The 21912-nt window shown below is 57.2% G+C and overlaps 1 protein-coding gene across 5 annotated transcripts; it reads left to right on the top strand.

Annotated features, from left to right (window-relative positions):
- Position 1: 1 nt before the first annotated feature.
- On the top strand, positions 2-18556 carry MED25 (mediator complex subunit 25). Of its 5 annotated transcripts, none has more exons than XM_059665315.1 (18): positions 2-217; positions 314-359; positions 1005-1129; positions 7297-7395; positions 7757-7877; positions 8097-8259; positions 8380-8510; positions 8792-8879; positions 8972-9165; positions 9501-9629; positions 10075-10160; positions 10233-10290; positions 11134-11241; positions 13483-13671; positions 14064-14135; positions 14224-14442; positions 14724-14904; positions 16818-18556. In XM_059665315.1, the coding sequence occupies exons 1-18, from the start codon at positions 84-86 to the stop codon at positions 17060-17062; spliced, it is 2388 nt and encodes a 795-aa protein (XP_059521298.1). In that variant the 5' UTR covers positions 2-83; the 3' UTR covers positions 17063-18556. The 5 variants fall into 5 exon arrangements, with proteins under 5 accessions (XP_059521298.1, XP_059521297.1, XP_059521295.1 ...); XM_059665314.1 differs by having other exon boundaries at positions 4-217; positions 9498-9629; XM_059665312.1 differs by lacking the exon at positions 16818-18556 and adding an exon at positions 15373-15504 and having other exon boundaries at positions 8-217.
- The last annotated feature ends 3356 nt before the right edge of the window (positions 18557-21912 follow it).

The following is a 21912-nucleotide window of genomic DNA, read 5'->3' as shown; positions in this document are numbered from 1 at the left end:
TCGGGTGGGTGCACGCGCAGCGCAGGCGCACTTCCGCTCAGCTCGCGGAGGCTTCTGCCGCGGTGGCGACTAGCTCGCGGGGCATGGTCCCCGGGTCCGAGGGCCCGGCTCGCGCCGGGGGCCTGGTAGCTGACGTGGTGTTTGTGATTGAGGGCACCGCCAACCTGGGGCCCTACTTCGAGGGGCTCCGCAAGCACTACCTGCTCCCGGCCATCGAGTGAGTCCCATTTCCACAACTCCAGCCCCGCCCTCCGACTTTCGTTTTTTCGCAGCCTCTTGCCTGACCCCGACTTTTCATCTCCGACTCTCACAGGTATTTTAATGGTGGTCCCCCCGCCGAGACGGACTTCGGGGGAGACGTGAGTCTTGGGACTCTTGAGACTGAGGGAGGAGGGGATGAAGTCCGGACTCCTGGGTCTGAGGGAGGAGGGGATGGAGTCCGGACCCCTGGGTCTGAGGGAGGAGGGTCAGGGAGTCTGGGCTCCTGGGTCTGAGGGAGGAGGGTCAGGGGGCCTGGACTCCTGGGTCTGAGGGAGGAGGGTCAGGGGGCCTGGGCTCCTGGGTCTGAGGGAGGAGGGGCCTAGGGCCTGGACTCCTGGGTCTGAGGAAGGAGGGGATGGAGTCCGGACCCCTGGGTCTGAGGGAGGAGGGTCAGGGGGGCTGGACCCCTGGGTCTGAGGGAGGAGGGTCAGGGGGCCTGGACTCCTGGGTCTGAGGGAGGAGGGTCAGGGGGCCTGGACTCCTGGGTCTAAAGGAGGAGGGTCAGGGGGGCTGGACTCCTGGGTCTGAGGGAGGAGGGTCAGGGGGCCTGGACTCCTGGGTCTGAGGGAGGAGGGGCTGGGGCCTGGACCCCTGGGTCTGAGGGAGGAGGGTCAGGGGGGCTGGACTCCTGGGTCTGAGGGAGGAGGGGCTGGGGGCCTGGGCTCCTGGGTCTGAGGGAGGAGGGGCCGGGAGCCACTACTTGCTCTCTGAGACCTTAGCTGAGCTCCCTGCCCCCCTCCCAGTATGGGGGGACCCAGTACAGCCTCGTGGTGTTCAACACGGTGGACTGCGCTCCCGAGTCCTACGTACAGTGTCACGCTCCCACCAGCAGCGCCTATGAGTTCGTCACCTGGCTCGATGGCATTAAGTGAGCTTTCCCCTGTGCTTGGGGTGGGTTGGGGGGCCCTGTGAGGGGCCGTGGGCGGATGGAGGCCGGGGTCACCCCGGCTGGCGGAAGGGCCTGGGGTTGGGGGGAGCGGGGGATTGTGTTTTTGTTCATCAGTCACTTCTGGGATGGGCTCTGTGTGCTCCGCGATGCTGCCTTTGGGTTGGGAGGTAGAAACGCCTGCTCCAGGCGGCCTTGAGCTCAGCACCGCCTTGGTCCTCCATGCGTGATTCTCCACTCTCTGTCCGGGTTCCTCATCTCTACCCCAGTCCCCCTTTTCCAGGGCTCCCTGAGGCCCGAGTGCAGGGGGCAGGGGGCCGGGCCTGGAGGGATCCCTCTGGGCTTTGCACGGAATTTGCAGACTCTTGCAGGTGCACACAGCCTGGAGCCAGATCACAGCAGTCCCAGACCCAGGCCCCCCCCCCCCCCCCCCTCCTCTCTGTGCCCAATATAACATCCCCTTCGGGGGGGGGGGGTGTGCTAATCAGACAGACGGTTCCTGACTTAAGATTTTCCCAACTTTGTGATGGTGCACAAGCGATAGGCGTTCAATGCAAACCAGCCAGGTAAAGCTCTATGTCCGGGAGGTTAAATGCATTTTGTTTTTTGTTGTTTTAAAATATATTTTTATTGATTTTTTTTTTTTTACAGAGAGGAAGGGAGAGGGATAGAGAGTTAGAAACATTGATGAGAGAGAAACATCGATCAGCTGCCTCCCGCACACTCCCTACTGGGGATGTGCCCACAACCAAGGCACATGCCCTTGACCCGAATGGAACCCGGGACCCTTCAGTCCGCAGGCCCACGCTCTGTCCACTGAGCCACACCGGTCAGGGCGGTTAAATGCATTTTGAACTTGTGATATTTTCAGTTGACGATGGGTTTCCTTGGGGTTCAGGAGCATCTGTGCTTGTATTCATTAGTTGTTGCATTGCTTATCCGTTGACACATAAGAGGTTACCCCAAGACTCAGTGGCTTAAAAACAAGCATATATTATCTCATGTGGTTTCTGTAAGGCATTCAGGAGTAGCTTAGCTGGATAGTTCTTGCTCAGGCTCTCTCTCATGACGGTGCAGTCACCAGAGGTTTGATTGGTTCTCAGAGGATCATTTCCGGGGTGGCTCCTGCTGTGACTGTTGGCTGGAGGGCCCACCGCCTTCCTGGCTGTTCGCCACCAGGGCTCCCATCGGGGCGCGTGAGTGTCCGCCCAACATGGCAGCTGGCTTTCCTCAAACGGAGCCATCCACCAGAAAGAGCAAAGAGGAAGCCACAGGCTTTTTAAAAGCAAGTCTTGGAAGCCATACATCCTCACTTCTGCCGCATTCCGTCTGATGCACAGTCAGCTGTCGTCAGTGTTTGAGGGGTGGGCATACTAAGGGGTGAGGAGCAGGAGGTGGCGATCACCGGGGCCTGGCTGCCATGCCTTCATAGGGGTGCATTGGGGAGGAGATGAGTGGGTGATTTACAGAGAGGAAGGGAGAGGGATAGAGAGTTAGAAACATCCAGGAGAGAGAAACATCGATCAGCTGCCTCCTGCACACCCCCTACTGGGGATGTGCCCGCAACCCAGGTACATGCCCTTGACCAGAATCGAACCCGGGACCCTTGAGTCCACAGGCCGGTGCTCCATCCACTGAGCCAAACCGGTTAGGGCATGAGTGGGTGATTTAAATCAGTGCCTGGCATGGATCCAGTGCTACCTGAGTGTTTGCTGTTACTTTGTGTCTCAGTTTCCTGGTTGGCAAGTGGATGGCGGTGGTTCGTTCCCAGTATTGTTGGGAGGATCACAGGAGCTGGTCTCTGTCCTGTGTGAAGTCAGGCCTGGTCAGTGGTCAGAGCCCTTTCATTCCGTTCCGTCAGCCAGTGTTCGCTGTGTTCCGGGCCGTGTGCTGGCCTGGGTGCCGAAGGTTCCGTGGGCAGGGGACGCCTGCTTTTCCCTCATGGCCATTAGAATTCGTGGTCAGGGGAGAGCAGGGTTTCTCCGCCTCCGCGCTGTTGGTGCAGATCCTTGGCCTCTACCCACCAATGTCAGCAGCCACTTCCCTCCCAACGGTGACAAACCAGAACCGTCAGACGTCCCTGCGGGGGAAACCAGCCCCGGTTGGGAACAGCTGGGATAGACTGTGGTGGATAAGACATGAACGGCGTTCAGTGGGGTTCCTCGGGGCCTGAGTCCAAGTCTGATGTCCCTCAGTGTCTAGCACCCAGTCCGGGAGGCCTGGCGCAGAGGGGGCCGGAGGAAAGCCTGACGGAACAAGTGGGTGAATGAACTGCTGCCCAGAAGGCGCTTCATACTCGGACTCTCCCTGGCAAACTGTATGGGCTTCCTGACCCACCTTCGCGCCCGCCCTGATTCTGACGCGCAGCCAGCTGCTCCCTCTTTTGCCCCCTGACTTCAAGGTGCTCACTTGTCACAGCCCCAGACCCACCTTTGGGTTGTGCATGTCCAGGACCCTGGGTGCCCTGGCACCCAAGAGGCCTGAGGAAACCTCGGCTGAATAAATGAGTGAGTGAAAGCTATAGGGAGGACAATCACCACAAACCACATCTTCCGATGGGGGTTTAAGTATCGGGAAAAGCAGTCAAACCCCCTGAATTAAAAACTTCAAGGGCACTAGGAAGTAAGAGAGAAATGTTTTCTTTATATATATAAATAGACATTTTTTATCGATTGATTTTTTATTTTTAAAGCTTTATTGATTGATTGACTTTAGAGAGAGAGGAAGGGAGAGAGAGAGACAGACACACTGATATGTTGTTCCACTTTTTTTTAAAAATGTTTTTATTGATTTCAGAGAGGAAAGGAGAGGGAGAGAGAGATAGAAACATCAATGATGAGAGAGAATCTTTGATTGGCTGCCTCCTGCACGCCCTCCTACTGGGGATCGAGCCTGCAACCCAGGCATGTGCCCTTGACTGGAATCGAACCCAGGACCCTTGAGTCCGCAGGCCGATGCTCTGGCCACTGAGCCAAAACCAGTTAGGGCTGTTCATTTACACATTCATTGGTTGGTTCTTGTATGTGCTCTGACTACGGCTCGAATCCACACCTTGGCACATGGGGATGATGCTCTGGCCGCCTGAGCTGCCCGGCCGGGGCCGGCGAGTGCTTTCCAAACACCTTCATCGCATAGCCACCTTTCCGGTCATCAGCTTAGAGTGCACTGGATCTTTTTTTTTTTTAATATATTTTATTGATTTTTTACAGAGAGGAAGGGAGAGAGACAGAGAGAGTTAGAAACATCGATGAGAGAGAAACATCGATCAGCTGCCTCCTGCACATCTCCTACTGGGGATATGCCCGCAACCCAGGTACATGCCCTTGACCGGAATCGAACCCGGGACCCTTCAGTCCGCAGGCCGACGCTCCATCCACTGAGCCAAACCGGCTTTGGCAAGTACACTGTATCTTTAAGTAACTGAGATGCTTTGTGTGCTGTATGTGCACTGCAGAACCCTCTCAGTCGGCTGATAAACATTTAAGCTATTGTTTTACATTCACTGTCGTCACTGTTTTTATCAGTCCTGTGTAACCATCTGAATCCAGTTTCTGAGATGTTCCAGGCAGGTCGGTCACAGATCACAAAGAGAGTCAGCAGGTTTTGTTCGCACTTGGGGGATCTTATCTTCCCCGGGAGCGTGGGAACTTCGGGAACAGAGCACGCAGTGTGACTTTAATCGGCCTTGGGACGGTGCATTTCTGATGTCACATTTCCTGTCTTCTTACAAAAGAGGCGGTTTTCCCCTCCTCCAGCTTGTGACTCAGGTCAGAAAGGACAAGTTAGAAGGAAAAGAGCTCTTGGAGTCTGCCCCGTGGCACTGTGACAGTCATTCGTTCATTCATTCATTCAACAGACATTTGTAGAGCAAACTGTCCTAGGCACTGAGGAGTCAGGGACATAAGACGGGCAAGTCCCATGCCAAAACCGGTTTGGCTCAGTGGATAGAGCGTCGGCCTGCGGACTGAAGGGTCCCAGGTTTGATTCCGGTCAAGGGCATGTACCTTGGTTGTGGGCACATCCCTAGTGGGAGGTGTGCAGGAGGCACTGGTCGATGTTTCTCTCTCATCGATGTTTCTAGCTCTCTATCCCTCTCCCTTCCTCTCTGCAAAAAATCAATAAAAATATTAAAAAAAAAAAAGACGGGCAAGTCCCGACCCTCTTGGGCGGGGGACCTGGCTCGCAGGGAGCCCTCGGTCAGGGCTGGCTGCTGACCACACTCTTCATTGGACCTGTACCTCGGGGGCCTCCAGGGACCTGCTAGCTGGTGAAAGTGGGCACTGCAGGTTTTGAGGTGATGACATCGGGCTGGACAAATGGGGCAAGTGGGAGCACCCAGAGTACTTTCAGTTTGTTTTTTATTTACTTTGTGTCTGTGTCAGCGGGGTTATTAGGAGCTAAAGTGTATCATAAATTTTATATTTATTTATTTTTAAAATTTTTGTTAATTTCAGAGAGGAAGGGGGGGAGGGAGAGAGAGAAACATCAATGATGAGAGAGAATCGTTGGTCGGCTGCCTCCTGCACCCCCCCACTGGGGATGGAGCCCGCAACCCGGGCATGTGCCCTGACCAGGAGTCGAACCGTGACCTCCTGGTTCATAGGTCGACGCTCAATCACTGAGCCACGCCGGCTGGGCTTTTTTTTTTTCTTTTTCTTTTCCCCACTGATTTCAGAGAGGGAGAGAAATGGAACCATCAGTGATGAGAGAGAATCCTTGATCTGTTGCCTCCTGCAACCCAGGCCTGTGCCCTGATGGAGAATCGAACTGTGACCTCCTGGTTCATAGATGGAATGGACACTCAACCTCTGAGCCACACTGGCCGGGCAACTTTATGATGTTTAAAACATTTTACACCCTGACCGGTTTGGCTCAGTGGATAGAGCGTCGGCCTGCGGACTGAAGGGTCCCAGGTTCGATTCTGGTCAAGGGCATGTACCTTGGTTGCGGGCACATCCCCGGTGGTGGGTGTGCAGGAGGCAGCTGATCGATGTTTCTAACTCTCTATCCCTCTTCCTTCCTCTCTGTAAAGAATCAATAAAATATATTTAAACCAAAACATTTTACAACTGACCGTATTTTTTCCTTGCTCCCCATTTTCAAGTTGTCCTCATTTTTTGGGCAGAACATTTGCCACATATCTTTTTCTGAGTTGGTAACAGATTGCTCATGCTCAGTGTTCAGTAAGGAGCAACTTTTAGGATCTCCAAGTGGTCGGTTGGTTACACGATCCCTCGTAAATTACATTTTTAAATTGAGCTGAACTTTACATAGCAAAGGTGATCATTTAGACGTGAACAGCTCAGCTCGGCTGGTGTCCGAAGGTGGCTGAGACCCTGCTCCTCGGGCACATCCTAGGGACGGCTCCGTCCCATTGGTCTTCCCTGAGCTGCCGGAGCCAAGTCCTAAAAGCTGGGTGGCTCCGAACAGCGGGACTGCGGTTCTCAGGTCAGGACCCAGGAGTCCGAGCTCAGGGGTGGGCAGGCCTGGCGCTCTCTGGAGCCTTCCTGTCTCTCCCGGCTTCTGGTCACCCCAGACAGTTCTTGCCCGGTGGCAGTGTCGCTCCGTCTCCACAGGGTGTTCTGCCTGTGTCTCTACGTCACCTTTTCCTCTAAGCGTGTCTGTCTGTGTCCCAGATCCCCTCCTTTGTAAGACACGGGTCATACTGGGTGCGGGCCCTTCCCGCGGTGTGGCCTGAGCGCCTCTGTGAGGGTCCTGCTTTCCGATACCACGCGTTCTGAGGTCCTGGGTTAGGACCTCAGCATGTCTCTTGGTGGGGACACCATTCAGCCCATAGCACTGGGAGCAGAGGGGCCTCTGTACCAGGCTGGGACGGCGAGGCTGGGGCTGGCTTTAAGGAGGGAGAGATGGCCCAGGGGCGGGAGGCACATGGGGATTGGGGTCCCAGGCCCTTTCCCTGGTCCATCCTCTGATGGGGCCTCTTCCTAGAGAGACTCCCTCGCAGGAGATGACAGATGTCCCCTGGCCCCTGGCCTGGCACTGTGCCAGCACTGGGGATAGAGCAGGGAACTCACAGCGTCCCCCTCCCAAGGCGCACAGTCCTGTGCCGGGCAGGGGATGGCACGTGTAGCCTGGGAGCTGGGAGGTGCCGCAGGGACCCTGAGGACTGACAGCCTGGCCTCGTGCAGGTTCATGGGCGGGGGCGGCGAGAGCTGCAGCCTCATCGCGGAAGGCCTCAGCACGGCCCTGCAGCTGTTCGATGACTTCAAGAAGATGCGAGAGCAGATGTGAGTGCACCCGGTGCGGGGTCGCGTGTCCCGTGTTGGTCTCTGTCCGCTTGGCTCAGAACCCGCTTGCCTGTCGCAGGACTCCACCCCCGTCCCACACCGGGGAGTTAGGGCTGGGAACCCGGAAGTGGCCCCCGGCTGGTGCCTCAGCAGGAAGGGGTGTCGGACTCTTGTCTCCCTGTGCGCTGTCCGACTGGCGGTCAGTCAGGAACCTCAGGGCCTCAGTGTTCTCAGCTGTAAAATGGGGCCATTCCTCCTGGCTTCCTGTGGGCGGAGTCCTTGTACCTCTGCTGTGCTGGGTCTGGGTCCCTTTTCAGGGCCTTGTTGCCACCTGCTCCACATCTGTCCTCGTTCTTGGCAGTGGCCAGACACACCGCGTCTGCCTCCTCATCTGTAATTCGCCCCCATACCTGCTGCCCGCTGTCGAGAGCACCACATACTCTGGGTGCACAACGGAAAGTCTCGTGCAAAAGATTGGGGAGGTGAGGACGCCCGGGTGTGGGGGAGGAGGGTGGGGCTGGACTTTCGGGTCACAGAATCCCCTGGGGCAGCTAATTTAGGTCTCGTGGTCCCCTGTCCCCATAGCCTGATGGGAATTTGGTTTTAGCGTCCATGCCGTCCAGCCGCCTAGCAGGTGTGTGTAGTAGCCGGGGGCTGGGCCCCTGTGGCCCAGTCCTTACTGCTCGTCCCCTCTCCTGCAGCGAGGGATCCACTTCTCCATCGTGTCCCCTCGGAAGCTGCCTGCCCTGCGGCTTCTGTTCGAAAAGGCAGCCCCCCCGGCCATGCTGGAGCCACTGCAGCCGCCAGCAGACGTGAGCCAGGACCCACGGCACATGGTGCTGGTGCGGGGACTCGTGCTGCCCGGTGAGGCCTGCCCGCCGCTGGGGGATGGGGGTGTTCGCCGGCTGACTCCCTCTGACTTGGATTTCCTTTTCCTCCCCAACCACGTCTCGTGGGGCTCCATTGTCCATCCTCGGCTCTCAGTCGGGGGTGGCTCGGCCCCAGGCCCCCTCCAGCCAAAGCAGCCTGTCTCCCTGCCTCCGGCTCCATCCTCCAGTGCTGCGCTCTCGGCAGCCCCCCAGCAACCTCTGCCCTCCGTCCCCCAGCAGTACCAGGTATGGGCATCCCAGGAGGGGACAGGCTCTGGGGCCTTGTGGGAGCCCTGCCCCTTGGAGGAGGCCTGGCTGGATGCCGGCACGTGGGGAGTGAGGGGGGTTTCCCTTGAGACCTGCAGAGGGTGGGACTCGGGGGCGAGGGATCATGTCCCTGTGGGGCGGTGGGAGTCGTGAGCTCCTGTGATACTGGAGTCGGGGTGGCTGTGCCTTGTGGGGGGTGGCCCCATGTGACACCAGGACTGGGGTGCGTGGTCTTCATCAGCCCCTCCCTCTATTTCCAGGTTCCCGGGAACTTGAGCGCAGCTCAGGTGGCTGCTCAGAATGCAGTGGAGGCTGCCAAGAACCAGAAGGCTGGGCTGGGCCCGCGCTGTGAGTCCGGGGGCGACTGTGCAGGCGGGGGCGGCGGGGTGGCCAGGCCTCTCCCAGGGCACCTGCCCCACCTCTCCCTTGGTCTCTCGCAGTCTCGCCCATCAACCCTCTCCAGCAGGCGGCTCCCGGAGTGGGTCCCCCCTTCAGCCAAGCCCAGGCCCCTGCGCTGCCACAGGGGCCACCTGGCGCCCCCAAGCCGTCTCCCACTTCCCAGCCCAACCTGGTCTCCACGGTGGCTCCTGTTCAGGGCCTGGCCCCCAGTGCGCAGCCTGGGGCCCCGTCCATGGTAGGTGTCCCTGTGCCTCCCCCTTGCTGCCGCTGCCCCCTCCCCCCGTCTGCCCCCAACTAGCACCGTGCAGAGGACAAGCAGTCTGCCTGCCTGAGGAGGGCCCAACGGTGTGGGTGTGGTTCCTGGTGGATGAAGATTATTCTGATGATCCCACGGGCTCCTGTTCTGGGTCCTGGAGTCTTCCAGGACCAGAGTGTTTATATCTGCGGGATGGCCACGGGGACACAGGAAGAGGCCTTCGTCGCGTTCCTGCTGGCCTGTCTCCCTCTCAGGACAGTCCCTCCCAGGAGCTGTCTGACCCCCTCCCCGCCCTCCTTTCTATCCTCTAGCAGGCGGGCACGGTTGCCCCAGGTGGGGTGAGTGGCCCTTCCCCAGCCCAGCTAGGGGCCTCGGCCCTCGGGGGGCAGCAGTCCGTCTCCAACAAGCTCCTGGCCTGGAGTGGGGTCCTCGAGTGGCAGGAGGTGAGTTGGCTTGAGGAGTCCTGGGCGGGTGGGTCAGGGCCGGGCCTGGCGGGGTGCAGGGTGAGACCAGGGCCGCCAGGGGGTCATGGGCTTGTGGTCCCAGGTCGTCCCCCGGACGCCCAGGTTGGGACCAAGGAGGTGGTAGGAATTGTATTGCAGGTGAAGAACCGAGGCGTCTCAGACTCGGCACAGACGGACCCAGGGGGGTGTAGCATGAGGGAGACAGAGGGTTGTGGGATTTGGGGGCAAGAGGAGGATCTCAGCATCTGTGGAAAGACTAGAGAATTGTGGGATAGATGGTACTCAGGAGGGGCCCAGGGTTCTTAGGACTGAAGCTTGGGGAGATCCGGAGCTTTGGGGCTCCCAGGGTTGAGCGGGGGGGGCGGGGGTGAGCGGACTGAGACCTGGGCCCCCCTGGCTGTGATATCCTCTCCTTCCCCCTCAGAAACCCAAACCTGCCTCTGTGGACGCCAACACCAAGTTGACGCGGTCACTGCCTTGCCAGGTCTACGTCAATCAGGGCGAGAACCTGTAGGTGACTATCGGGGGGTGGGGCGGGCTGGGGTTTGCATCCTCCTGACACCTCTCTTCGCGTTGCCCCAGGAAAACAGAGCAGTGGCCCCAGAAACTGATCATGCAGCTCATCCCCCAGCAACTGCTGGTGAGTGGCAGGCGGGAGCAGCCCCAACCCCTGCCCCTCCCTTCTCCCCTCACCCCTCCCTTCTCCCCTCACCCCTCCCTTCTCCCCTCACCCCTCCCTTCTCCCCTCACCTCTCCCTTCTCCCCTCACCCCTCCCTTCTCCCCTCACCCCTCCCCTCTCCCCTCACCCCTCCCCTCTCCCCTCATCCCTTCCTTCTTTCCTCACCCCTCCCCTCTCCCCTCATCCCTTCCTTCTTTCCTCACCCCTCCCCTCTCCCCTCATCCCTTCCTTCTTTCCTCATCCCTCTCCTCTCCCCTCATCCCTTCCTTCTTTCCTCATCCCTCTCCTCTCCCCTCATCCCTTCCTTCTTTCCTCACCCCTCCCCTCTCCCCTCATCCCTTCCTTCTTTCCTCACCCCTCCCCTCTCCCCTCATCCCTCCCTTCTTTCCTCACCCCTCCCCTCTCCCCTCATCCCTTCCTTCTTTCCTCACCCCTCCCCTCTCCCCTCATCCCTCCCTTCTTTCCTCACCCCTCCCCTCTCCCCTCATCCCTCCCTTCTTTCCTCACCCCTCCCCTCTCCCCTCATCCCTTCCTTCTTTCCTCACCCCTCCCCTCTCCCCTCATCCCTTCCTTCTTTCCTCACCCCTCCCCTCTCCCCTCATCCCTTCCTTCTTTCCTCACCCCTCCCCTCTCCTCTCATCCCTTCCTTCTTTCCTCACCCCTCCCCTCTCCTCTCATCCCTTCCTTCTTTCCTCACCCCTCCCCTCTCCTCTCATCCCTTCCTTCTTTCCTCACCCCTCTCCTGCCCCTTCCCCCTGTGCTCCCCTCCTCACTTCCCCACTCCCCACGCTGTGTCTCCCCAGACCACACTGGGCCCTTTGTTCCGGAACTCAAGGATGGTCCAGTTCCATTTCACCAACAAGGACCTGGAGTCGCTCAAAGGCCTCTACCGCATCATGGGCAACGGCTTTGTGAGTCCTGGGCCGGGGGGACCAGGGTGCGGACTGTTCCGGTTGGTGGGCTTTGTGAGCTTGGCCCCTCAGCTTCTTCCAGAGCCTTCGCTCGCTTATAACTATAACGTGTGCCCGGTGGGACTCCACTCCCTGGTGGGATGTGGCAGGAGCATTGGGAAGAAGTTGGCTCTGACAGGTTTGCTGGGTGTATTGGTTTCCTGGGGCTGAGAGCAACAGAACTTTATTCTCACAGTTCGGGAAACCAGCATCCGAAATCCGGGTCAGCAGGGCAGCACCCCTCATGGCCTCTTGCAGCAGGCAGCCCAACTCCAGTCTCTGCCTCCATCTTCCCATGGCCGCCCTCACTGTCTGTGCCCGTGCCTGCGCGTGGCGTTCTCCCTGTGTGTGTCCTGCTTGCTTTCTTTTTTTATAGCAAAGGGTAGACATTTATCGAGAAACAAGCACAGGCTCCCACGAAGGGAGGGGGAAGAGTCCCCTGTCCTGCTTTCTTATATCGACACCAGTCATTGGACTAAGGCCCACTCTGATGACTTCATTCTAACTCGTTACATCTGCAAGGACCTTATTTCCAAATCAGGTCACGTGTATTTGGGAGGACAGTTCAGCCCACAGCCCCGAGGGCGGTCTCCCTCCACTCGAACAGGTCCAATGCCGAGTCCGTCCCGTGGGCCCAGCCCTCCTCCAGGAGAGGGAACTTTCGGTGGCTTCCCTCATGGCATCCTCGGGAACATTCTGCACAGATGATAGGGACGGGGGCCTACAGCCATTCTCCCATGGTTCTGTGGGCAGACTGGGCTCAGCGGGGCTGGTCTCGCTGGGGAACTTCTGTGGGGTTGTCATCAGGTGGTGGCTGAGGCTAGCCGCCTGTCTGAGCGCTCGAATGGGCTAGGGCAGTGCTGGCAAGCCTATGACACGCGTGTCAGAGGTGACAGGCAAACTCATTTTTTTAGTTGATTTTTCTTTGTTAAATGGCATTTAAATATATAAAATAAATGTCAAAAATATAAGTCTTTGTTTTACTATGGTTGCAAAGACCAAATAATTTCTATATGTGACACGACACCAGAGTTAAGTTAGGGTTTTTCAAAATGCTGACACGCCGAGCTCAGAAGGTTCGCCATCACTGGGCAAGAGGCTCGAGGTTCACTCACATGGCACAGGCTGTCGGCTCGGGGCTCAGCTCAGCCCGCCCTCAGTGCCCACCCATGGCCTCTGCATGTGACTTGGGCTTCCTCACAGCGTGGCCGCCGGCTTCTGAGAAGGACGTCCCCAGAGCGAGCTGTGCCAGCAGGCGTTTGTTTCTGACACAGCAGGACGTCCAGAGGCAGGCGGCCGTTGGAGTGACTTTTGCCGCCCCAAGATGTCAGGGCCAAGATTCTGTTGGCTTCTCTCGTACGGTCACAAGATGGTCCTGAAGCTCCAGGCATCTTGCGTGACTTGATGCAGGAAAGGCAAGAAGGAAGTGTGGCATCCGTCATGTGTCCCTGTCTCTTCAGGGAAGCAGACACTTCCCCACGCCCCAAGCAGGCTTCATCTGGGGCAGATGCAGGGCTCCGGGGCCCAGACGCTGCTGCCCCGGGGCAGAAGGGCGGGGAGGGCAGCTCGCAGGATCTGCCTCATGAGAAACCGAAGCTCAGAGGGAAACTCACTTGGCCAAGGTCCGAGAGGTGGCTCTTCAACCTCGTCAGCCCCACCTCCCGCAAGAGCCCCTGTTCTGAGCTTCCGTGTATTGTGGTCTCACTTCACGTTTGATAACGTTTTCTGGGCACTTCCTGTGTGTCCAGCTGTGGCCAGGATGCCTGGTGTGCATGGTGTGATGCTAGTGCTGCTGTCTTCCGTTCTCACCGGCAGAGGCTGTGGCCAGGAAGGGTGTGGCCATCCCCTAAGGGTCTTGCATCCCACGGGTCTGATGTGCTTCAGGTGCCCGCTCTGTGTTGAAGCCTCTCCTCCTCATCCGTGAGCCCTCCCAGCAGCCTCACGCGGTGGAGGTGGGGGTCAAGGTTGCAGAGCGGGACCCAGCCCCGTGTTTGGGCCTGGCCCTGGCCTTCGGGGCTCTCAGCGCTCCTTTAAGCAACTCAGTTTGTTTCTGGAGCAACTTCAAGCAATGCTCCAGTCTCCTCAGCCTTTCCCAGCAGAAACCTCGCCTCTCCTCGACTGGGGCTTCTAGGACCTTCTAGAACCGGGAGGGTGGGATACCTTCTCCTGCAGGGTGTGACTGTTTCTGGTTCTCTCCCCCAGGCGGGCTGCGTGCACTTCCCCCACACGGCCCCCTGTGAGGTGCGCGTGCTCATGCTCCTGTACTCGTCCAAGAAGAAGATCTTCATGGGCCTCATCCCCTACGACCAGAGCGGCTTTGTCAACGGCATCCGCCAGGTTATCACCAACCACAAGCAGGTGCAGCAGCAGAAGCTGGAGCAGCAGCGCGGGGTGAGCGATGCAGGTCCCTGGCCCCTCCCCGCCCCTCCTAGTGCCTGCCCACCTGGGCCCCAGAACTCCTGGCCAGCCCCCCAGGGACTCCTTGGGGCTCTAATACCAGCCACTTACTCCTCTCCCAGGACGCAGGCATCCAGGTGCGGTCCCATCCCCACATTTCTTTGCGACCCTTCTCTCCCTTTTCAGTGACCTCATGGAATCTCCAAGACACAGGCCCCTCCCGGGACCTGGGGACGTAAAGTTTCCTTCCCAGACCCTCACCTTCAAAGCAGTGTTCCCAGCTCCTTAAAGGTTCCCTTCCGGGCTCAGATCTCTGACGTGTGGAGTGATCCTCTCAGAGCCGCTCCACACGCACTCAGCGACCTGCTCCTTCTCTCCCTGTGCAGATGGGGGCGCAGCAGGCACCGCCCGGGCTGGGCCCCATTCTGGAGGACCAGGCCAGGCCCTCACCGAATCTGGTGAGGACAAAGCCAGCAGGGCGGGGGCCAGGGCTGTGGAGGCCGAGGGGTCTGGAGTCTCTTGCTCACCCGAATTTCTTCCCATTAGCTCCAGCTCCGCCCACCGCAGCCCCAGCCTCAGGGCACTGTGGGGGCCTCTGCAGCCGTAGGGCAGCCCCAGCCCCAGAGTGCTGCCCAGGCTCCCCCAGGTGCTGCCCAAGGCCCTCCCGGAGCAGCGCCTGGCCCGCTCCCTCCTGGACCCATCCTTCGGCCCCAGAACCCTGGGGCCAATCCCCAACTGCGGAGCCTCCTCCTTAACCCACCACCGGTGAGATTTGGGGTGAAGGGGGCATCTGGGAACATGGGTCCTGGACTCTGACAGTTCTAGACCTTTCATCTTGGAGGAGGGGGTTGGCTTCATAGAAGGTGTGAGCTCCAGCCCGCCAGCTCCTGTCTGTGTCTTCCCTGGGCTTCTGCTCAGATTTCTTTGAAGGAAGACGCCACACAGATGACTGGCTGAGACGCTCTGAGCACTTTCTGTGCCAGAGGCCCCGTGGTTGGGTGGGGTCTCCTCACTGGGGCCTCTGAGCCACATTTTTGTTCCCTCAGCCCCAGACGGGGGTGCCCCCACAGCAGGCTTCCCTTCACCACCTCCAGCCACCGGGGGCCCCTGCGCTGCTGCCCCCACCGCACCAGGGCCTGGGGCAGCCCCAGCTGGGACCCCCCCTCCTGCACCCGCCACCTGCCCAGTCCTGGCCTGCACAGCTTCCCCCGCGGGCTCCACTGCCAGGTAAGGAGGTCTGGGGGAGGCCAGGGTCTGGACTGAGTGTCCCAGCAGCCCCTGGGCTGGAGCCCTAACATTACCAAGAGCTCCTGGGAAGCAAAGTCCCGGAATTCAAGAAGAGTGCATCCCTGCTTGGCTTTTGGGGAGTTCTGAGGGTTAGGGGCCCAAAAACCTAGAGGGCAAGAGCTCTCCCCATGATCCCTCTCTTGCGTGTTCTCTGGGGTTTGCTGGGAAATGGAGGCTTAGGGCCAGAGAGAGGTTTTGGGGGTGGGCTTCCAAAGGCATACGGGAAACAGCACGTTTCTGTCCAGATGGGGCCAGAAAGCGCCTCTGACGGGTCCCCCCAGGGCTTTCTAGACAACTTAGTGCCTTGGACCAAGCTGAGGAGGAGGGAGAAGGTAGCCCCAGGGCCCTTCAGGGCCCCAGGGACGACTGGGAGATGCAGTCCCTTCCCCCCGCCCCCCCCCCCCCCAGGTCAGATGCTGCTGAGCGGGGGTCCCCGGGGCCCGGTCCCCCAGCCGGGCCTGCAGCCCAGCGTCATGGAGGACGACATCCTCATGGATCTCATCTGAACCCCCAACACCCAATAAAGTTCCTTTTAACACATGCCCCGGCTCCCGTCACTGTCGTCCCCCAGGACTGGGCAGGAGGAGACCGGGGGGAGACATCTCTGTCCTTGTTCTTGCCGCAGCAGACATCCCGAGGCCAGGCTGGTGACGCCTGGCCTCGGCAGTGAGGAGTCAGGCGGTCTGGTACAGCCTGGCTCGGGGAGACGTGAGGCAGGCAGGCACCAGGTGGGGGCACTCAGGCTCCAAACAGCAGCTTGAGGTTTGTCCTGGGGACACAAGAACCACAGAAGCTACTAGCAGGGGGTGGGCCTTGGTCTGCCAGGAGCCAGAAAAGCGGGGAGGAGGCCGGGGGGGATGGAGGCTGGGGACTGGTGTGCCATGTGAAGGAAGTTGGGGGTTTGGGGGCACTGAGGTGGGCCCCCAGGACCTGTCTTGGGTGCTGGTAGGTGGTGGGGCTTCTCTGAGTTAGGGGACTGGGGGAAGGAGCCAGTGGTGAATGCTGATGGTCTAAGGTATGTTCAGGTGACAGCTGCCAGGGTGGGAGCTCATGATGTGTCCTTAGAAGATGTGTGTGTTTGGTGGTTGAAGTCACAGAGTGGACGAGATCACATGTGGAAAGAGGTCCCAGTCGGAGACCTACCTTCAGGGGCTTTGGATAGATGGACAGTGGGGCTGTCCCTGGGGTGGAACCCCAGCAGGAAGCAGGTTCGGGATGTGGTGAGGCAAAGGACCTGAAGGGTGTCCTCAGAGACAAGTCCAGAGGGCAGCTGGTAATAGGCCCAGGTGCAGGGCTTGTGGGTGGTCTCCCTGGAGGCAGAGAGTCAGCTGTCTGTTGTCAAACTCTAGACCAGTGTTGCTCAGAGCGTGGTCCACTATGGACCACCAGCATCCACATTGTTTGGGACGCTGGTTAACATTAGATTCCTGGGCCCTGTCCCGGGAGAGAGGTTGCAATATGGTGGCCCATGGGCCACTCTACAGATGGGTTTTGTTTGGCCTTCCCTGTGTTAGCATACGTGGTATTATTTCCTAAAGAGTTAGTTGTAAAAATCAGGATAATTCTTTCTCTCTCTCACACACACACACACATACAGACGCACACACAAAATCTGTAGTCTTGGCTTCTCTTGACAAGTCAGGAGACCTGGCACCCCTGGCCTGCCCTGTTGCCTAGCAACAACGGGCTGGAGCTGCCCCTTTCGATGGGGCGTGTGCTCTCTAATTCGCCACAGTCCCCACCACTCCCTCTTGGCTCTCCCACCTTTGTCACTGGGTTTGCCCTGTAGTTGTTCCTGTGGTAGTGTGCAGAGGAAAGTGAAATCTTTCTTGTACCCATGTCTCTATCAAAAGTGTCACAACCAAAGAGAGAACGAGAGGGCCCCGTGTTTCGAAAAAAATGGGAGCGAGACTATTTCTTTGTGGAAGTGAAGAACATGCCTACGTGTTTAATATGCAAAAAAATCATGTCTGTGTTGAAAGAGTACAACCTGAAACGTCATTATGAGTCAAAGCACAGTAAGAACTTCGACCAGTATACAGACCAGACACGAGATGCGATGCTCATTGAACTGAAAAAGGGCCTCAAGTGTCAGTAGGGTTTGGAAAGCCAACCAGAGAAATGACGTGGCTGCCACATGCAGTCTCACAGTGATGTGAAGAGAATTACCTGGGCATTAAAACCTCCGACACACGGCGAGTTTATAAAGGAGCAGATGACATGTCCTGGACAGAAAACACATCTGTTTGGGCCATTATTTAAGTCGAACAGGCGTTGATTTGCGTTGTACGGTGAGTCGAAGAGAAACCAGAAGATTGACAAGTCCAGTTGCTCGAAAGAGTCAAATCTATTGTGGCCTTTTCTGTTTCTGCGCGTGAACGACTTCCGCCCAGTGAGCTTTATTTATTTGTGAAGTTGAGAATTTTCATGTGACCGAAGAAGCCTGTGACATGGTGCCAGGCAGGCCCAACGCTGGGAAAAGGCTTATTTTTGTGTATTTGCAGAAGTGAAAAGTTTTACGTAGACAGGTCCGAACTCCTAAGCACAGCCACAGACAGTTGTGGTGATGCAATGACCTATGTCACAGGGGAACTTGTCGGGACTCCTCAGTCCAAGGTGGCAGCGTTTGGTGAGGACAGTCAGGTGATTGTATCAGTCGCCTGGAACGGAGCTTCTGTACGCTCATCACAGGCAGGTTGGCGGGGAGCTGAGCCAGTGTATTCCACAGAAGCCCTCTGACCTGGTCGTCACGTGACGTGTGGGAGAAGGCAGAACTGCTGCAACCAACCTACTTGGTTCATTTCCGATGAGGCAAAAGCCACACCTTGGTTTCCCTGTGATAGTTGGTCAAAGACTTGGGGTCAAGGTTATGACCCTTCCGAACACTTTTTCTGCGCAAGAACATTCACAACAGCGACTTGAATGTATGATCATGTCTGCCCAGTCCTGGCAAAGACGGGAAGCCATGAGCAAGGAACATTCTGCCTCCGTTTCCTTGGCTGCAGTTGGTTTCCAGAAATGGAAGACATGACCCGACAGTATTTACCCAAATTGTGGGGTTAAAGACCGAATTCCCCGAAGCTTTCTGCAGCCAGACTCTGTGAGGATGGACTGACACTGCCAGGTTGCCTTTGCTGGGCGATGCCGGCCGTGCGATGCAGGCCACGCAGAGTAGTTACGGAACCACAGTGCAATAGGGAGCTGGTCCCGGAGCCGGCCCCGCGGCTCTCCAGTAGTTGTCCTGAGTCTCCACATGCGGAGGTCCCCACGGTTGTGAAAGGCGGTTTTCCGTTACGAAACGGAATCAAATTAAACACCGCTCCCAGGGTTCAAGGCTGAATTCTTTAGAGCCCATCCCACGCGCCCCCCGGGCCTGACGCTTCCTTCTCGGGCGGAAGTGGTGATGTCAGCCTTCTGGCTTCGCCTCAAAGGAGCAAGAGAATGACAAAAGAGAAAATTTTAATAATTAGATCTATTTTTCAATTTGTATTTTTTCAACTCTGAATTTGAAATATAAAACTCCAGTACCAAACATGTTTGTATTATGTTCCATGCATTCACCATAGTTCAGTAAAGATGCAATTTGATTATATTTCTGGCCGTTGACTTTTCTTATACCTGGCTAGTTCACTCATTTATGTGGCCTGCCTGGCTCCTGTAGGCTTTTGAGTTTCTGATCCCTGCCTACAGCTGTTGAGTCTGGGGGGGGGAGGGAGCAGGGAGGCTGGGGACTTCGAACAACTCCCTAGGACCGTGATTCCCACACCAAGGAAAGGTGGAGTAGGAGACACTGGTGTTACTCAACGAGGGAAAGTGGGCGTGGTTTCCCAGACAGTGTGTGTAGCAGGGGTTTCTGAAAACTCATATGGCTTCACGGACCAGGCAGGTGATGGAAATGTGTGAAGCGGACGGGTGTAAGACGGTAGGGAATGATGGGGACTGTGGCGAACTTGGAGAGTGCTTGCCCCGCCCAAAGGCACTCAAATTAAAGACAAAACACACTGAGGACCAAACAAAAATCCGCTGGGGGGTCTGATGGGGCCGCCGGGCTGCCCTTTGCGACCTCGGGAAGAAGGAGAAGAGCCCCGAGAGAGACCCACGGGTGAGGGGCGGGCAGGGAGGGAGCCAGAAGACAGGAGACCAGGCGAGTGTGTGCTGGAAGCTTGAGTGTTTCTGAAAAGAGAGGGATGGACTGTGTCCAAAGCGGCCGACAGGGGAAGACGGTGGAGGGCAGCCAGCACTGTTTCCACTGGGGCGGAGGGTACCCTGCAGGGAAACACAGGTTTGGTTCCAGGACAAACTGAAGGAAAAGAAATGTTTCCAGCCGCTGGTTTGGTCGTCTCCAGCCAGGGAGGCCCTCTGGACCTCAACACCCAGTTAGATGAACCTACGGGACTGTCGGGCTCCCATCTCGGGGCCATATTCACAGGGCGAAGCAGGAAAAACTCAGGGGCAAGAGGCCCAAAGAGCGGGGAGAGGTCTAGACACAGAACCCCTCCCCATTCCACAGTCCAGGTAGAGACGTCAGGCGGAAGTGCTTGGCGTGCCCACTGGAGCCAGCCAATGCCAACAGAGCAGATCTTTTGGGGACGTTTTTCTCTGAGTGCCAGGTATCGATAAAACTGTGTCAGTGTAGAAACTAGCAAAAACCTTAGAACAGGAAGGTTAAAATGCCAGCCCCAGCACTGATTAGCTCTGTGGCTTTGGGCAGGTCCCTGTGCCTCTGTGAGCCTCAGTTTCCCCATCTGTCAAGAAGTGACTTCCCTGTAGGATTGGCCACCTGGCAGGCTTGGCACAGCCGCCCACCACAGAGAGCTGCTGTGGCCACTGTGGTCATCACTGGCCCCAAACACTCTTGGGCGGCAGGTGTGCTGGGCAGAGCTTGTCAGAATCACCCGAGTGTCCCTGGAGGTTGTAACTGGGTGAGTGTGAGTGACTGACTGGAAGGAAACCTTTCTTTTTCTTTTCTTTTTTATTTTAAGAGAGAGAGGGAGACAGATATTGATTGGTTATTCCACTTAGCTATGCATTCATTAATTGATCCTTGCATGTGTTTGGGGATCAAACCCATAACCTTGGCGTATCAGGACAGTGCTCTTACCTACAGCTCCCCGGCCAGGGCCCAGAAACCTTTCATTTTCGACTAGTTTGCTCTTTGTCCATGTATCCAGAGCTGGAAGCAAGGCTGAGAATGGCCCTGGCTGGGTGGCTGGGAGCGTCGTCCCATGCACCAGAAGGCTGTGTGTTCCGTTCCCGGTCAGGGCACATGCCTAGGTTGCACCTTTGACACCCGCCCCTCTCCTGTCAGACTGTGTACAGGAGGCAACCAATCGATGTTTCCCACATCTGGATGGTTCCCCCCCGCCCCCCGCCCCACTCAAATTCTTAAAAAATGCCCAAGGAATGCACGAGACCTTGGTCCCAAAGGAGCAGATCGGGCAAAAGTAGCAGAACATAAATTGGAAAAAAAATTTAAGGCAAAAATGCTGAAACATCAACGCGCTAATAGCTGTGAGTCTGCCTTGGGTGAGGAAAATGCCCACATTCTGCCTCTAAAGAAAAATCATCAGAAAAGAGACCTTCTAAAAAGGTGTGTTTGTCTCAGGGTACACAGAACTCACTCATATAGGTTTCCCACCATCTTGGTTTTTTTTTTAAATTAATAGTAAAAATATATTGAGTTACACATATGTTCAGTTTCATAAAGATGAGAAGGCACCAAAGTGCTTAGAACAAAAAGTGAAGGGCCTTTCCTCCTACCCCTGCCCCAAACACATACGGAACAAGCCACTGTTCCCAGAGGCAGGGCCGTCAGTTTGGCGTTAGAATTTACACGCATGTGGTTGCAGACACGTTTATAGTTTCTTACATGTTTTACATAAGTGGGTCAGTGTCTGTGTTGACCTTTATTTTGCTTTTGTCTTCCCAGTCGAGTAACGGCCAACCATTCGTGTCATTACATGTGACCCTCCTGTTTAAACGGTTGCCATTGGCCGTGCATTAGAGGGACACGTTCCCTTTCCACAGACCATCCCGTCTGTGTGAGCTCTGTCGCTGTGTAACAGGCCCCACCACTCAGTGGCTGAAAACAACAGGTGTGGAGAGTCTCACAGTTGCTCTGGGTCAGGGAGTCAGGCACAGCTTCGCTGGGGCCTCTGGCTCAAGGTCTCTCTCAAGGTCGTAGCCAAAGCTCAGCTGGGGGAGGGCCCACTTCCAAGCTCACTCCAGTGCGTTGGCTGGATTCACTTCTTCCCAGGAGACTGGCCTCGGGCCTGCCTCCCTCCCTCCCTCGCCTGGTAGCCTCTTCATGGGGCAGCTCACTTCCCCAGGCGGGCTGGCTTCTCTAGAAGTGAGAGAGGGCACCCCAGATGGAAGCTGCAGGCTATTCGGGACTTAGTCTGGGAAATGCTAGGCCATCACTTTTGTGGTATTTTGTTCATTACAAGTCACTAGGTCCAGTCCACGCTGAAGCTGAGAGGATTAAGGGTGTAATACCAGGAGGTGGGGACCATGGGGTCATCTTGGAGGCTGCTTGCCACACTGTGGGCATTTGGCTTGCTGTGCAGTTTTTCACTGTTATACAAAACTGGAGGCCTGGTGCATGAATTCGTGCACAGGTGGGGTCCGGCCAGCCCGTCCAGATCCGGGCCAGGCAGGCCAGGGGGAGGGGACATGGGAGGTTGGCGGCTTGCCCTGCGCCCCCCCACCCCATCGGGGTGGTGAAAGCCGATTGGGGGTGGAGGCTGGCTGGGGAGAGGGGCCCTGGGTGGTTGGCGGGCCGAACCCACCCCTGGTCGAACTCCCAGTCGAGGGGACAATTTGCATATTGCCCTTTTATTTTATAGGATACTGTGGAGGAGAAGCATATATCTATATTTTTTCTCACATGTGCAGGAATTCCTGTGTGATACATTCCTAGCAGCAAATATTTAAGATTGAGGAGTATGC

The sequence above is a fragment of the Myotis daubentonii genome, chromosome 15 (genome assembly GCF_963259705.1).
Source record: "Myotis daubentonii chromosome 15, mMyoDau2.1, whole genome shotgun sequence".
Classification (NCBI taxonomy): Eukaryota; Metazoa; Chordata; class Mammalia; order Chiroptera; family Vespertilionidae; genus Myotis; species Myotis daubentonii.
This window is presented reverse-complemented; position numbering and strand designations above follow the sequence as displayed.

What these genes read in the sequence shown, in the direction of transcription:
- MED25 (XM_059665314.1), top strand. Translation starts at nt 84, where the DNA reads ATGGTCCCCGGGTCCGAGGGCCCGGCTCGCGCCGGGGGCCTGGTAGCT. An exon ending in TCGTGCAAAAGATTGGGGAG is followed by an intron (nt 7,878 to 8,096) that starts GTGAGGACGCCC and finishes CCTCTCCTGCAG; the next exon opens with CGAGGGATCCACTTCTCCAT. An exon ending in AGCCTGGGGCCCCGTCCATG is followed by an intron (nt 9,166 to 9,497) that starts GTAGGTGTCCCT and finishes TCTATCCTCTAG; the next exon opens with CAGGCGGGCACGGTTGCCCC.